Below are 17,150 nucleotides of genomic sequence, written 5' to 3' on the forward strand. Positions count from 1 at the left end.
TTTCTCGTTCTGCAAAAAATAATTTTGAATTTCATATAATTCAGGCAGATACTGAGTGAGCTACATTCAGAATGGATCAGTTTGTATCTCAATCATCTCCGATATGCGATGTTTGCTAAACCGATTATTCTGAATGATGCGACTCGGTTTGCATAGCTGATAGGAGCGCTGATCGAGATTGCATACCAGCCAGGCGAAGCAGTTGCGAGAGGCGCTATCCCATTATACAATCAGAATGTTTCCAACAGGAAACGCATCCTGAGTGTTTGTTTTGATTGATATTCGGAACACTGGTTGAATGTTTAATAAATGTTTACATGAGAAAATTTGAACTTTTAGATTTGTATGGGAAAATTGATTATTTGGTTTTTCTGTGGAACCAATCCTGCTCATATTTTTTTGTGTAAATTTATAAATTTTCGAAATGAAATTTTCTGCTGAACAACTTTGTCGAAGATCGTAAGTTCATATCTTATAAGACAGAAGAGTAATTAGTTTTTCAATAGGGATATGTTTTTTGGCATTGAAAAACAATAAATTCAATTAACATCACTGCTTGTGCCTGCGAAGTATGACATGAAAATATGTCATGCAATACTCGCTAGGCACCCAACAGTGATGTCAATTGAATTTATTGTTTTTCAATGCCGAAAGATATACACTTGTTATACAGCTAATAACTTTTTTTTGTCTTATAAGATACGAAGCTACGGTCTTCGACAAAGTGGATCAGCGGAAAATTTTCTTTAAATTATCTATAAATTGGTACAAAACTTACAAGCAAGCTTGCTTCCACAGAAGAAACAAAAATGGTGTTGATTTTTCAGTAAAAAATATTCAGTTTTCCCATATAAACCTAAAAGTTCAAATTTATTCTTGTAAATGTTACCTAAAAATTCATCAAAAAATCATTGATGTATTTTAAGCCAAAACGAAGAACTTAAGACTCCAGAATTTGAAAAATTAAAAAATTACTCCAAATCGACTCAGTCTACTGTAACGAGTTAAAAAATTCAGGGACGGATAAGGGTTGAAGGTGTTTTTGAACATCTGGTCAATTTTATATCAGAGTAACTATGATTTTTAGATTTATATTCAAGATTTAATAAAGAAGACTTCAGCACTTCAGAGTTCTCAAGAAACTTTTATAAAGACGCAAAGCTAAGGAAGCTTAAGAAAAAATAATCTGTGTTTCAAATATTTTGTTGCTTAGATAGAGAGATTTTAATAGAAGTGCTTCACAACGAGTTTAAATTTTATTTGATAGCATTGAGATTTTATCACTCTTAACTCTTGATATGCTTGACACCTAAAGCTATGTTCCATTTCCAATTGAAATGGTTTATTATTAGCAGTGACAGCCCAATTCCTGCGGTAACGATACAATCACACACCAAAAAAGAAATCGGTACAATTTCACACCCGGGACTCGTTGAAATAAAACATTTTCTCTTGCCGATTTCACAGATCCGTATCCAATCCACGAATTGGGGAAGGTTAAAGTGAACTACAGAAAAAAACCAACAAACTCGACAACTTCACCATGAAATCCCTTTGACAATTGCCTAGGCCAAAAGAAATTGGCCCCAAAATAAAAAAAATAACACGTCAGCGAAAAACCGAGAAGACATAAACAATACATAAAGACGCACTTGTCGTGTCGCACCGCGTTGTGTGATTTTATCTGGAACAAATTCAAATTGACACTTTCGGTCGGCAATAAAAAGGGAAATCTCTCGTTCGCAAAAACAGGGCAAATAAATGCAGAGTTCAATCAATGTGTCTCAAATAGTAAGAAAGACGCCCCTTTTGGCAACGTGTTTTATCGATTATCTGAAAATATATCAATAAATTACTTCTTTAACATGAGTTTTCGCACTTCAAACAAAATGTAGGCTTGTCTTAAGTACGATTCAGTCAAATTATGAACTTCGTTTTGAACAACAAACAATATTCTGATTGTTCTATGTTAAATTTTGGTTATTTAAAAAAAAATCTTAAAAGAGAATTTTATTTTGTGAGCGTTATTGTACCAAAAATATATTAATGAAAATCTCTTTCACAAAACACCATTCATCTTTTATGCTATGAATGCACATCAGAGTTCCCTCATGAATCATTCTCCTATCAAGCGGGATGCATTATGCCCCATTCTCAGTGCCAGAGATGACATATGCAGAATCTCCGCTGAACTTCCCATGACATTTCGGGCCGGTCACATGATGGTTCCATGGTACGTGAGTGCATCCGAATGGAATCCGGATAGCCTTAATCGAAAACGACGAAACTCTCTGGCGGCGGTAGATTTTTCCTATTTTGATTATCGAACGGATCCACCATTATTGCTGGATTGCATTGAGGGAAGCAACCAAAAGACGCCACCCCTCACCATCTGCATCGAAATTGGAAACTGGAACAGTTCGCCGGTTGCATCGTGTCTGAATTATCAATGCCAACAGCCGGTCCCCGAATAAAAAATGACCTCCCCTAGCCAAAACCAGATGATGCGATGAGCTTGATTTTGTTGATTGTGGGGCAGTCAAGCTTGGGCCAGAAAGAGCTACCTACTCCGTTTATTCATTCATTCATCAGTCGTCGTCGTACTTACAATTTTAGGAATGTGAATTTGGGTTTGATTTGTTTCTTCGTCTTTGGCGCCCGTCTTCTTGTTCTTGTACCTGACTGGTGCCATTTGTTAAAAGGAAAGGTTGAACGATATTTTGTTGAGCTTCTTGGAGAGTTTAGGAGACGATATGGTCCCACTCACGTCCTTGCATCCGAATTCGACAGCTCCGATAGCCATCAGAAAAGGTCACATCGATGAGGATCGTTTGTTTCAAAGTAATCGAGTTCTGAAATGTTAAAATACCATAATCGTTTGAAGATCAGCACAATTTCTGGCCATATTTAATAGTTGCTTGTTTCATTTTGAAAAATAAACTAGGCTGGATTTATTTATTTTTTTATTTACATAGTATTCCGTCTCACGACATAACTTGACGAACATAATTCCTAAAATTCACTCGGTTCATAGCAACCGTTCTCCAATTTCTTGGGCACCTCACGTTCGCCAGATCACGCTCCACTTGGTCCAACCACCTCGCTCGTTGCGCCCCCGCTCGTCTTGTTCCTACCGGATTCGTAGCGAACACCTGTTTTGCGGGACAGTCGTCCGGCATTCTCGCAACATGTCCCGCCCATCGTATCCGGCCAGCTTTCACCACCTTCTGGATACTGGGTTCGCCGTAGAGTCGCGCGAGCTCGTGGTTCATCCTTCGCCTCCACAATCCGTTCTCCTGTACGCCGCCAAAGATGGTTCTTAACACTCGTCGCTCAAATACTCCGAGTGTACGCAGGTCCTCCTCGAGCAATATCCATATCTCGTGCCCGTAGAGAACAACCGGTCTAATGAGCGTCATATACAGGTTACACTTCGTGCGAGGGCTAAGCCTTCTCGACCACAGTTGCTTGTGGAGTCCATAGTAGACACGACTTCCGCTGATAATTCGCCGCCGGATCTCACGCCTGGTGTCATTGTCTGCGGTCACCAGTGAGCCGAGATAGACAAAGTCTTCGACTATCTTCAGCTCATCGCCATCGGTCGTGACCTTGTCATTACTGGACAAGTGGGCTCGGTCGGTCTTTGATCCGTCTTGGACGTATTAATCATCAATCTAATCCTTCCTGCTTCGCGTTTCAGTTTGCGATAGATCTCCTTCACCGCCGCTGATGATCTTTCGACTACATCAATGGCGTCGGCAAACCAGATGAGTTGACTGGACCTGTTGAGAGTCGGGTCCCTCATTTTGTCATCCACTCGTCAAATGACACCTTCTAGTGCACGTTGAACATCATTCAGGATAGACTGTCGCATTGTCAAAGCCTTAAGCGCGATTCGAATGAATTCGGAATTTCACTCGAAATACACACAAAGCACTGCGTTTCAAACATCGTTGCCACGATGGTCAGCTTCCCGGAAAGCCGTTCTCGTCCATGATTTTCCATAGCTCGTCACGGTCGATCGTGTCGTATGTGACTTTGAAGTCGATGAATGATGGTGCTTAGGGACAGCATTTTTGGAGGATTTACCGTAGTGTGAAGATCTGATCCATCGAAGCCCGTCCCTCTATGAAGCCGCCCAGATGAATTCCCACGAATCTGTTTGCTTGTTGCGTTAGGCGGCGGAGTAGGATTCGGGAAAACACTTTGTAGGCGGCATTTAGGACAGTGATCGCTCGGTAGTTCTCACAGTCCAAATTGTCGCCCTTCTTGTAGATGGGGCATATTACCTCCTCCTTCCACTCCTTCGGTAGCTGTTCTATGTCCCAGATCCGGTGTAGGCAATCGGCCAACTTGTCCGGGCCCATTTTGATAAGTTCAGCTGCGATGCCATCCTTCCCAGCGGACTTGTTTCTATTCAGCTGGCGAATGGTTTCCTTAACTTCACTCATCGTTGGGAGTGGCTCCTCTACGTCGTTGGCTACGCCGGCGATGTACCTTCCCCCACCGTCTTGATCTCCTGCATGTGCGCCGTTTAGGTGTTCATCGAAGTGCTGCTTCCACCTTTAGATCACCTCACGATTGTCCGTCAGGATGCCCCTGTCCTTATCCCGGCACATTTCGGCTTGCGGCACGAAGCCTTTGCGGGATGCGTTGAGTTTCTGATAGAACTTTCGTGTTTCTTGGGAACGATGCAGTTGCTCCAGCTCCTCGAGTTCCTCCTCCTCCAGGCGGCGCCCGCGCGGCATTCTCTTTGTCCATCACCCGCCTACACTCTTCGTCGAACCAGTCGTTCCGTCGAGTTCGCTCCACATAACCGATGACGTTCTCCGCAGCACTGTTGATGGCTGTCTTGATGGTATCCCAACAGTCCTCGAGAGGGGCTTCGTCTAGCTCGCCCTCTGCCGGCAGCGCTGCTTCGACTAATTGCGCGTAGTCTGCTGCGACCTCAGGTTGCTTCAGTCGCGCAATATTTAACCGAGGCGGGCGTCGGTTTTGTATGTTGTTCACTACGGAGAGTTTTGGGCGCATCTTCACCATCATCAGATAATGGTCTGACTCGATGTTTGCGCCTCGACAGGATCTGACGTCGATGATGTCCGAGAAGTGCCGGCTGTCTATCAAAACGTGGTCTTTCTTTGATTACGTTTTTTACGGTGATCTCCAGGTGTACTTGTGTGGGAGGCGGTGATGGAAAAAGGTACTACATACGGCCATTCGTTTGGAGGAGGCGAAATCTATAAGTCTGAGGCCGTTTTCGTTGGTCAGCTGGTGCGCACTGAACCTTCCAATGGGCTGTTTGAATTCCTCCTCCTGGCCGACCTGAGCAAAAAAATACCCGATGACGATCATGACATCATGTTTTGGGCAACGGGCGTATTCACGCTCCAGCTGCGCGTACAATTCGTCTTTGTCGTCACCGGTACTTCCGAGGTGAGGACTGTGCACGTTAATGATGCTGATATTGAAGAACCGGCCCGTGATTCTCAACCGACACATTCGTGAGTTGATCGGCCACCATTTCGAGCTTTCGTATCTTTCCCATCACTATAAAAGCTGTTCCAAGCTCGTGTGTGTTGCCGCAGCTCTGGTAGATGGCACAACCATCTGGGTAAGTTCGTACCGTAGAGCCCTTCCAGCATACCTCCTGCAGCGCTACGATGTCGAATTTGCGGCTCTTCAATTCGTTGGAGAGCACGTGGGTACTGCCCACAAAATTTAGAGATCGGCAGTTCCATGTTCCAAGTTTCCAATCGCTAGTCCCTTTTCGTCGCGTTGGTCTTTGCCGATTTCCATCTGAAATTTGTTGTTCGTTGCTTATGTTTTTTGTAGTCACAGGCTCGCAAGGCCCGCAGCTAACCCCACTATCTCGCAGGAGGACCGTCGTGATGTTGCTGTTTTGGGTCCCAAACACCACCAGGACGTTGTTGCACTCCGCACGCCGCCCCTGACATAGAGAACAGACGCGTACCAAGCCCCCTAACTCAGTCTGCATGCGACAAAAGCATCCACCGGGGTTAGGTACCCGATCTCAGCTAAGGTTGCTCGCTCCTCAGCTAGCACCACGGGGAGGTAGAGACTCGGAGTTGCAGACAAGAGGTGATAAGACCACTACCTGAAGGTTGAGTGTATGGGGTCTCGAGTTGCACATTGTCTACCGTTCGCTAGTCAAACAACTGATAACATAGTCAAAATTTCAATCGCGTTTCTCTCGACTCAACGTTCTTCGAAAAAATTTAAATTAGATAGGTTTGTTGTAAAAAAAATTGATCGAAGGTTTCACAATGAATCGCAAACCATTTTATTGTTTTATTTGCGAAAAAAGCAGTAAAAAAAATCCTTATTTACACAGTTTCTCTTCAAAACAAAAAAAAAACTCCACAGTAGATAGATAACGTTTTCGGGTTAAATTTTTTTATCACGCCACCCCACGCTCCGTCTGGTTTGCAATAAAGTGTTAATTTATGGCGCCCTCGATGTAATAAATGCCCGGGGTTCTTATTGTTGTCTCGTTCCAGCTGGGCGCCTCGAATTCGGCTCCTCTTGCAACGGATAAAAGCAGTCTGATTTATGGGGCATCAATATCAATCGTTGATCGGATCAGTGCCACCAAAATGTGGCTTGCTGCAGGTTTGGAATCGGTCATAATGAAAGGATTTCAATTTTCCGTAACTGACTTCTATTGCAAAACTTTCTCGATGTGTTTTATATCAGCCCCAATTTGCCCTCATTTATGGCTTCGCACAAAAAAAAAAACAAGTTTTCTAATTATTTCGCCAAATTTGTTCTCCATTGATCTCTATTGTATTTAAATCTTAAAACTGTATTAAAACTGAAAGTTTTCGAACAAATTCAATCTGTTTTAACCTATGCATTTGCAACAACAACAAATTTCAAATTGCAGTTTACTTTATACTCGGGCTGATGAACTCTCCAAGGAATGTTTGAGGTTGTCACTTGGAAAAGTTAAACTTTCACCCAGACTGGCTGGTCGCAAATGCAATTCTTGAATCCTTTCACCAGTTCGTCTGGCGAGTGGTCAAATGAAAATAGTTTTATTTACAGATGTTTCGTTAAAATCCGTTTGAAAGATTTTATTTATCATAGAAAAAAATCTAAAACTTATTCAATTTAAAAAAAACAATCTTATTTAAAATAATGAGCTGTGCTATTTCCCCCATAATCTGAAGATATTCCAAACAGCATCGAAATTTTCCGACAAAGGTGAATTGAATACTGTGAACCAACTTCTTGTGGCGTATGTTTGATTAGATTTCCGCCCCAAGAGGGCGGACCAACAGATCTTTTCTCAAGCTCCAGCTCCAGCTGAATCCGCTGGAAATGTTTCCAGCTCCCAGAATCCACACAGATTTCTCGTAAGGACCTCTTGATCCAAGCCATCTCATCGCATCGCACTGCTGCTGGCTGCTGGCTGTTGCCCAAGACTAAGTTTCTGCATTTCCCCGAGTTGTTGGTTTGATTTGGTTTGTTTGATCTTCCGGTTCCGGCGAGCACAGTTGGGGACCAACAAGTTTGCCATTTCCAGTTAAGGTTCCAGTTCCAGTACCAGTGGGTACTGACTGTCGGATTGGTTTAATCAAGTTTTGTTTTCCTTTTTAGCGGGTTAGGGTACTGTTGTAGTGCTATTTATTCGCTTTGATTTGTGTCAAACTGTGTGATTGGTTGGTCAATATTTCTCTTGCGGGACGGTAATCCCGCAATAAGTGCATTAGTAAACAGACGTTAACGGAAACTTGAAGATTTTTTTTTCGTTAATAACAGTGAATCCGGGAGATATCAATTTCAGGTTCGAATATGCTTTCAAAGGCGGCTACTTTGATCATTGAACAAATTTAAAGCAAAGCTCATCTTAAATGAAAACGCACTGTATATTATACCATAGCGCTCCTAGAGATCGTATCTAGAACAATCGTTGCAACGGATCAGTTTGAATTTAGAATCCTTTTGGCGGGCCGCACTCATGATACCACTTACTTACAATATGTAAAGCTTCATGGATAGTTATTGAGAAGCATTAAAATTAAATGTGATTCTTTTATGATAACAAATGTTTTACGAATAAAAACTGAAAAAGGGAAGGAAAAACGAACTCGCATATCATTTATTTGAAATGCTTGAACAAATGTTTAACACGAATTTTGAAATGTTAAGCAGACAATAGACAGCTGAAGTTGATATGGTACATCACTAAATATTAGTTAGTTTTTTAGGAAATTTGTTGATTGATTTTTACCTTTTTTGCAAACATCTGCTCTTCCAAATAGAGAAATCTTTTTATTCGCTTTTATTCTTCTGGAAAGATATTTTTCTTTTGGAAATTACTCTTTTTCAAGCATTGGATGATCGATCCTTATCGAAATTACTTCAATTTTCCTGAAGACCGAATTTTTTGCTATAAACGGTACCCAATTTTTAATTCAAAATTCCGTTTAAATTTGGCGTTGAGCAAATTCACATATTTTTAAGCGAATTTCGTCCAAGTTCCAATCTAAATCTTCATTTCTTGAATCCCAGGTAAATTTTAAGAATTTCCATATTTCCCTTCTCTTTGAGTTTTATTAAAAACGAAAATTTTAACTGTTTGAAACGTTTGTTCTAGAGAAGTTCTTTTTTTTTATCAAACAGTTGGTTCTCTTCGTCCTAATTCTATTTTCAATAGTCTGACGCGATGATGAATAACGATATCTTGAGTTTTAAGAGAAATCACTGTCCTCTCAGGATTGGAAGTTATTGAAATTTATTTACATAAATCCCATTTCTGTGCGTATCTTCGCGACATTTTTCCACAAAGCGCAAATTTTTCCTCGCCAACGGTTTTAATCCCTGTTTTTGTATCCGAAGTTCCATATAAATTCATTGTATTAGGATTTTCAATTAGGTTTTACGATTTACGATTTATTGTTAATATATCAACAGATCACGTATGGATCCTAATGATTCGACTTAAAAGTAACATTAATATAAAATTTAAAAAAAAAGTATATACTACAGACTACACAGTTCTTAACATAGCTAGAATTCTTCTTTTGAACACATTTCTAGAGGTATTAAAATCGAAGAGCTCTGAGAAACGGTTGAATGTCCTTGTAATACCAATCAGGGCACTATTGGCTCCATAGTTGTTCTGGCGAAGAGGAATGTGAAGCTGAAGGTTCCGATCTCTTAGTCCTGGAGGTCGAACGCACAAATTGATAGTTTCCAGCAGCATGGGGCAGTCTATATTCGAAGCCAGAAGATCGGAGACTAATAGTGCTCGAATGGTAGCTCGCCGGGCTTAGAGCGTGTCCAAGGATATGAGGTTGCGTATCGAGGAAGGCGAAACGGATCTTGCCAATTCAAGTGTCTCAAAGCGTAACGTATAAAGCGTCTTTGGATGGTCTCGATTCGATCAGCATCATTCTGATAATAGGGACTCCATACGGTAGATGCATACTCCAAAGTTGAGTAGACAAGGCTGCAATAGAGACTTTTCAAGCAGTAAATGTCTTTGAAGTCTTTAGTCACGCGAAAGGTGGATCCCAGACTTCTCGATGCTTTATCCACTACATAATTAGTGTGCGACTTAAAGTCCAACTGTTGATCAAGAATTACACCCAAGTCATTTACGTGCTTTGTTCGAGCAATTATCTGGTTTCCAAGAAGATAATCAACAATAACAGGAACCCGTTTACGGGAAAAGGTGATGACCGAGCATTTTTGCGATTTAATGGCAGGCAGTTGTCGTCGCACCAATTGGCAAAATTGTCAAACTGTCGCTGTAAAAGTACGGTATCTCCAGAACAGACAACGAGATTCATGTAATTTTAAAACAGCATACGACCCCGTCATTTCCAAATTAACACAGACACTGACACACAAATGTAAACGAAAACCAAAACAAACTGAGCCAGAACAAATTAGTATGGACGAAAGCCAGTAATTTGTAAGTTTGAAATCGAAAATTGTAATTGTAGCATTAAATTGTAATTTAAAATAAATTTTAGTGTCCACTGAAGAGGAGCGAACGCCAAAGTAGCTCGAAACGTCTGGACAACTGGTAAAAAACAGTTTTAATTTGTATAACTCGCCGAAAAACGTCGATTAAATTCAACAACAATACATCGCGGCGATTAACCAACATTCATTCAGAACATTTTATAGTGTAGAAAAGCTTCAGATCATCTGCTTAGGCGAGTTTGGGACCGTCAAGTAATAAAAGCACGTCATGGAAGTAAATCAGGAACACGACAGGGCCAAGGTGGCTACCTTGAGGCACGCCAGATGTGGCAGAGAATTGTTTGGAACATGAGTTACCAGATCTTACAGAGAATTTGCGTCCAATGAGTTAAGTGCGAAACCAATCTAATAAGGACCCGCAGATTCCTAGCCCCTCCAGCTTCGCAATAGCTATTTCGTGGTTCACCTTGTCAAAAGCAGCTGACAAATCGGTGTAAATGGCATCGACTTGAAAACCGGCAGCAAAACTGTCTTGCACGAAAGATGTGAATGTCAATAAGTTCGTAGTCGTAGAGCGCTTGGGCATAAATCCATGTTGATCATTACATATATATTGCTTGCAAAACGAGAAAATTGGGTCAAAGATAACAAGTTCGAACAATTTAGCTACTGCACACAAAGCCGATATACCTCTGTACTTATAAATATCTCTCCTTTCGCCTTTTTTTGTAAACCGGGAACATAAAAGTAGTCTTCAGGAAAGATAGCTTTGTCTAGCGATGCGTCGAATAAGCGTTTGATAGGAATTACTAAATGAGGCATGAAGCATTTAAAAAAAGTAGCTGGTATGCCATCGGGGCCCGGGGAAAAAGATTTTTTTAGTTTAACAGTCGCCTTCAGAATAGTTTCTTCATCAAAAGAGATGTGGTTCAAAAGGGTATTCAAAGATGGGACGTTTCTAGTTGCACTAGTTATTCTTTCTGAGGATATGGGTTCGGAAGAGAAGACGCTAGAAAACTTTTTAGGAAAAAGAAAGCATATATTGTGGTCCGACGAGGCCGTCTCGTCATCCAGAAACAAGTTAGTTGGTAATCCCGACTCTTTTCGCTGGTCTTTGACGTGTTTTCAAAAAGACTTAGGGTTTTGTTTAAAATTCCGTTGCAATCGAGATACGTAGTTCTTGTAGCATTTGGAGCTGGTTTTTTTAAACGCTGAATTCAGCTTGCGAAATTCATCCTTTGAGGAGGGTGATTTAAGCCTGTTTTAGTTTCGAAGAGCTTTGCGCTTCAAGGTTTTCAAACGTTTTAAATCTTTGGTAATCCAAGGCGCTCGAGCATTTTCAGCAGCAAGACGTTTCGGCACATGTTGATCGATTATGTAATTTATGATGTGAGTATTTTTTTCTGCGGCAGCGTTGGGATCGGATCGGTCAAGCTCAGCTTCCCAATCAACAGAGTCAAGCTCGAGAAATAGCCTGGAAATCGGCGTTTTTTAAATCGAGAAAGAAAGATGTCGGTTTCAATGAGCGGGAATTAAAAACGGAAATCTGCATCGAGATCAGCAACGCAGGGTGGTGACGAACACACTTGACTAGAGGTGCAGGCGCTGATTCAATTGTTATTGTCTGGAGCCCATCAAAAGCTGCTTAAAGCGTCGATAATTATGTTAGAGGCAGTTGAGAATGAAGAACATGTAGGGTCAGGATACAGAAATCCTCCCTGCGATGGAAAATTAAAATCACCGATGACTAAGAGGTCGTCTTCAGGACAGGTTAAAGACAGTATTTTAACAAGGCTCTCAGAAAAACATTCAGCTAAGTTCATATCTCGCACGCAATCGGGGGGCATACAACACAAACGTACAGTGTTCGGTTACCTAAGTTAATGCACGACCACACAATTTCCAAGCACTCAAAGGATTGATCGTTGATAAGCACGGCTGAGAGGGTAGATTTGATGGCTAGCAAAAACACCGCCTCCAGTTGACTTCCGGCTGTTACGCGGGCCTCTATCGCAACGGAACACATCGTATTCAGAACCAAAAATCTGGCTAGAAATAGTTCTGTCGTGTCAACCAAGAATTCAGTAAACGCGATGATATCGTAACAGCAGCTCGAAGTGGCCAGCAGATATTCGTTCAGACAAGAATTGATGCCGCCGACGTTTTTGATAATATATATTTTATATTATCAAGTGCTCCGAAATTCATACTGCGCTGTCGATCACTGAAACGGAGGAATCCATCACGAAGAGAAGAACATTCGAAAGCTGAGTACTTGCCTGGAATTGCAGGCTGGAGACCCCTTTCACCACATTCGAGCTCTGGGCCGGGACGACTGTTGTCGATGACTGGAATCACTGGAATGGCAGTCACTGGACATGTCGGGAATGGAAATGAAAAAATACTCTCACAAAAATTCACTACTCAACAGATTTTCAAGCAAATTTCATCAAAAAAATACAGGTAACATATTTGATTGTGGATAAAATATAGATTTCATGGATTTTGTTTTTTAATCCAGATAGTACTGGGATCGAATTTTTGAAGCTAATCTAACTGAGATAATGTGGATTGCTGATTTTAAAGTATTTTTAAAATGACACAATTTATCAATGTTTGGCATGATTTCGCTATGAAATATAAAATGTCTGAAAATAATCGTCCCAAATTTTTTTATTCAAACCACATTCTGCTTTTGATGGTGAGTCATGTTTTTTTAAAATCCCATGGCGGCCAAGTAGGCAAGAGCTCTTGATATTCAAAAATAAATATAATGCTCTTGGTCAGATTTTTTGTCAGTTTATGAGCAACGGATTTAGAAAAGCCTGTGATTATATGTAGTCCATCGATTTTTTGTTTGTTTGTTTTAGTTTATTAACGGGGAAAAAATGGCATCTGAATAAAAAAAAACTCAAATATTGTGTTCGCCTATTAATAATATTGCACTTTTGCCTTTGAAAGAACGCAAGAAATGTCAGAAAAAAATGTAAATATTAAATGAGTGTGGGGCAAGTGACTGAAATGTCATTTTTTTTGTCTGGACTAGTGTTTTATTAAAATCTAGCAGAGAAAAAAGTAAACAAAAAAAGAAATTTTAAAAATGCTTCGCGGGCCGCACGTTGCTCATCCCTGATCTAGAATGTTTTGACAGTGCTTTGATTTGGAATATTTTTTCTAAATAAGTGTATTTAATCGGGGTTTGTAATTTGTCCTTGAAAGTGCAATAAAAGACCTACATTTCGAGTACATAAAATTTTTATTTCGTTTATATAGTTCCTAGATAGACCCGTTTTAACACGTTCGTTGCCATAGGAACCATATTCGGGTGACGAGTGTAGGGGAGGCCCAGTCACATCGAACAAGGGCGATGCTCTCTTACTCAAGCTACCCGCTCAGTTTAGCTATGCGTTTTAAATCTTGGAGTTCTCTCTTTTACTCTCACGCTCCGAAAATTTCTTTGGGCCCGATTAGAAAAACAAGCAAAATGGCGACGAACGTGTTAATCCAGATTTAAAAGGAAGTCCTTTCCCATGTGAAGGTCCTGGGAAACGGAATGGATGCCCATTAAATGGGTATTGAAAACGCCTCGTGTTGGCCATTGGCCAGGATTATTTCTATTCTCTTTCGTCTTGTTATGTTTTATTTTGTTTCTTTCAGTCAGGCATAGGTAAATGCCAGTGGTCTCAAATCAAATTATTGCCGTTGGCGTCCACAACTTAAGCCAATTACGCTGTAATATCAAACACTCATGATTGGAGTAAAGGCTGAATTTTGGGTGTAATGATGTAAGAAATAATTAACAACTCATTGAACTTTCTAAAATTAATGGATTTTTTTATTAAAGCCTACGCAGTCTATAATATTTAGTAAAGTTGTTCCCCCGTGTTAACATAACTAATCATATAAACTCTCTTTTTATCTTACAGTGATTGACGACGAACAGCTGGTCCGGGACGTGGAAAACCGTATCCCATCGCTACCGATCGCGTACTGGAGCAAACACAAGAACGTGGTCCAGAAGAAGGGCGGCTGCGCCAAGTACCCGTCGATATTTGAGCTGGAGTTCAACAATATCTACTGGCAGACACTGCGAACGTCTAATGGAACGTTCCAGCTGTATGGGGCTTACTATGATATCCGGAAGCAGTCCCGATTGGGACCAGCTGTGCGGATTTTGGGGATGATCGATCGAATCGAACCTAAGGTGAAGACGTTCTGCCAGCTGTGGTTCGATGGACAGAAAGAACCGTTTATCGTTAAGACGTTTGAGTATAAGTACATTTGGTTTAATAAGTGGGGAAATTACAAGCAAGGGATCTATCAACCTTACTTGATTGCGTGTCAGATTCCTAAACCGTTTAGAGGGTTGGTTCCTGCGTCGGTTTCGATTGTAGAGAATCACTGTGATACGGCTACCAATAATTTGAGGGTTCTGTACAATAGGCCGGTGGATGACAAAAAGAAAGGATTCGCGGTTTGCGTGAAGGGTTTGGACTTTTTGTATGACGATTTGTCGGTGCGATTGGTGGAATGGATTGAGATGTTGGGCATTTTGGGAGCGGATAAGATATTCTTCTATGAGCTGCAGGTTCATCCGAATATTTCCAAGGTGCTGAGGTACTACGAGGAGCAGGATCGAGTGCACGTGACTCCTTTGACGCTGCCTGGGGGTCAACCGAATGTTCCCGGTTTCCAGCATTTGTTCCTATCGAAGAAGACTACACACAAGCGTCAAAATGAACTGATTCCTTACAATGACTGCTTGTATAAGAATATGTACCGGTATGAGTATATCGCTTTGTTAGATATCGATGAGGTGATCATGCCAAAGCTCGAGGAAGATCGCACCTGGCGTGATTTGATGAATAGGGTAGTCGAGAAGAGTTTCAAGGTGCGGAATGATAGTCATCATAGTTTCAATGTGAGGAATGTATACTTCTTTGATCAGGATCAGCACGATCACGAGTGGGCCAAGGATGTGCCCAGATATATGCACATGGTTCAGCATGTGCATCGATCGAAGAACTACACCAAACCCAACCAGTACGTAAAATGTTTCCACAATCCGGAACGGGTCCTGACGCTGCACAATCACTTCCCGATTTCGTGTCTGGGAGGCGCCTGTCATTCGTTCCCGATCAGTACCGATGATGCCCAACTGCAGCACTACCGGGCCGATTGTGTCCGAACGCTCAAGAAAAGCTGCGAAGAGTTCCGAGAGAACCAGATTCGGGACACGACGATCTGGAAGTACAAAGACGAACTGATCCAGCGAACGCGTCGCACCCTGGACATCCTCGGCTTTTTCCGGCCGTCCAGCTCCATCGGAGGTCGCGGGAAGGATTCGCTCTTCAAGCGGTGATTGTTTCAGAAACTTCGGCATATGTTTAATCTCTAGTTACGTTTGTTCATTTATTCGATTGACCAACGGCGGCGTTCGGATCAATTCGGCAACAGGACTGCTCCCATCGGATCCGAAGTTCCGGAGCGTCAGTGTTGCGATCTGCGCCGATAGCATGGGGAAACATTCATTCCAAAATCTAACTCACGCATTGGCTTGAACGCCTCCCAGATACTAGTAACTAGCAAAAAAAAAACAACAAAAAACACACAAACTTCTCCCAAGTGATTTGCTCAATCCGAATAAATGAACGATCGATTAAAAGTGTATATGTTAGGTCAAAAATTCAACCATGTTAAACTGTAGTTAGTAGTATGTACGAACAAATCTCTTCCCTTCTACCTACTGCGCTAGTAAGAGATAAGGAAACCTCAAGGTTTGAAATAACCCGGAGACACACACAGTAAAAAAACACAGATTGTAAATCAATGTTTTGTTCGTTCGTTTATAAAACAATTTGTTAGTGATTTCCCTCAAATAACCTTAAATCAAAGGAAATGACTTGTGACTACTTCCTATCATCATATCGTTTAAAAAAATCGTTTTAATGGCCTAGTGTTTTTTTTTGTTAAAGAGTCAACTAATAACGGATCAAAGATCTTGATTGGCCGAAAAAGGTTGAATCAAACTGACTAGAAAAAGGTGTGCCTTTATGTTATCACTAAACGATTGTTGCCAACTACATATCTTTAAGTAAATCCTTAAAACTTAGCACCTTCCAATTCTTCCTACGCTTTCAAAAATACTCTTCAAAAGAACAAACGTTGAATGTGGCTGATGTGTTTTGAACCTTAGCTGAAATGTTTAGAGTACGATTTGGAACTCCGAATAAAATTTGAATTCTGAATCAGACTTTTGAATCTGACTTCTGAGTATGAATTCTGAATTCTGAATTCTGAATCTGAATTCTGAATCTGAATTCTGAATCTGAATTCTGAATCTGAATTCTGAATCTGAATTCTGAATCTGAATCTGAATTCTGAATCTGAATTCTGAATCTGAATTCTGAATCTGAATTCTGAATCTGAATTCTGAATCTGAATTCTGAATCTGAATTCTGAAATTAAATTCTGAATTTGAATTCTGAATCTGAATTCTGAATTCTGAATCTAAATTCAGAAGTGAATTCTGAATCTGAATTCTGAATCTGAATTCTGAATCTGAATTCTGAATCTGAATTCTGAATCTGAATTCTGAATCTGAATTCTGAATCTGAATTCTGAATCTGAATTCTGAATCTGAATTCTGAATCTGAATTCTAAATCTGAATTCTGAATCCGAATTCCTGATTTCCATTTTGAGTTCTGAATTTTGATTTTTGAGTCTGTGAAGATTCAATTCCATCAGCGAAATTTCAATTTTTCCCTCAAACTACAATACTTAAAGTTTTCCATAAGCCTGTTGTTCCTATTTCTATACTTTGTGAATGCACCTCACATCACAAGTTGCTTAACTCACTTAGCAAATTACAGAAAAGTCTTAAGTTTTTCACAGGAAGTTGAAACCGGAAGAAACGATCAAACACATTTTACAACTACGTTAGTATAAATTTAAATTCAACCTGACAGACGGTAACAAAAAACGATCCTGTTGAACATTACCAGACCATGTATGTTTATAATTTAAAAATAAAAGTAAAACAGTAAAATGGCACATGGATCAATCGGCCTCACTTTTTTTTCTTTTCCATCAAGTGTTTATATAGTCAGTAGCGTTTAGGGAGAAAATAAGAGATAAAAACTAAATGTAAACCATCAAGTCAAGGTGATAGTTGTTAAAAGGTTATCGAATG

General features: G+C 40.6%; 1 protein-coding gene across 7 annotated transcripts in view; it reads left to right on the forward strand.

The window, feature by feature from the left end:
- Positions 1–15,643, forward strand: part of LOC129758338 (uncharacterized) — a 219,198-nt gene extending 203,555 nt beyond the window's left edge. For all 7 annotated transcript variants that reach the window (XM_055755839.1, XM_055755837.1, XM_055755838.1 and 4 more), the window contains one exon: positions 13,884–15,643. In XM_055755839.1, coding sequence (XP_055611814.1) covers positions 13,884–15,319 — 1,436 coding nt within the window. In that variant the 3' untranslated portion in view covers positions 15,320–15,643. The remainder of the gene's footprint in view (positions 1–13,883) is intronic.
- The last annotated feature ends 1,507 nt before the right edge of the window (positions 15,644–17,150 follow it).

Source organism: Uranotaenia lowii, chromosome 3 (genome assembly GCF_029784155.1).
Source record: "Uranotaenia lowii strain MFRU-FL chromosome 3, ASM2978415v1, whole genome shotgun sequence".
In the NCBI taxonomy this organism is placed as follows: Eukaryota; Metazoa; Arthropoda; class Insecta; order Diptera; family Culicidae; genus Uranotaenia; species Uranotaenia lowii.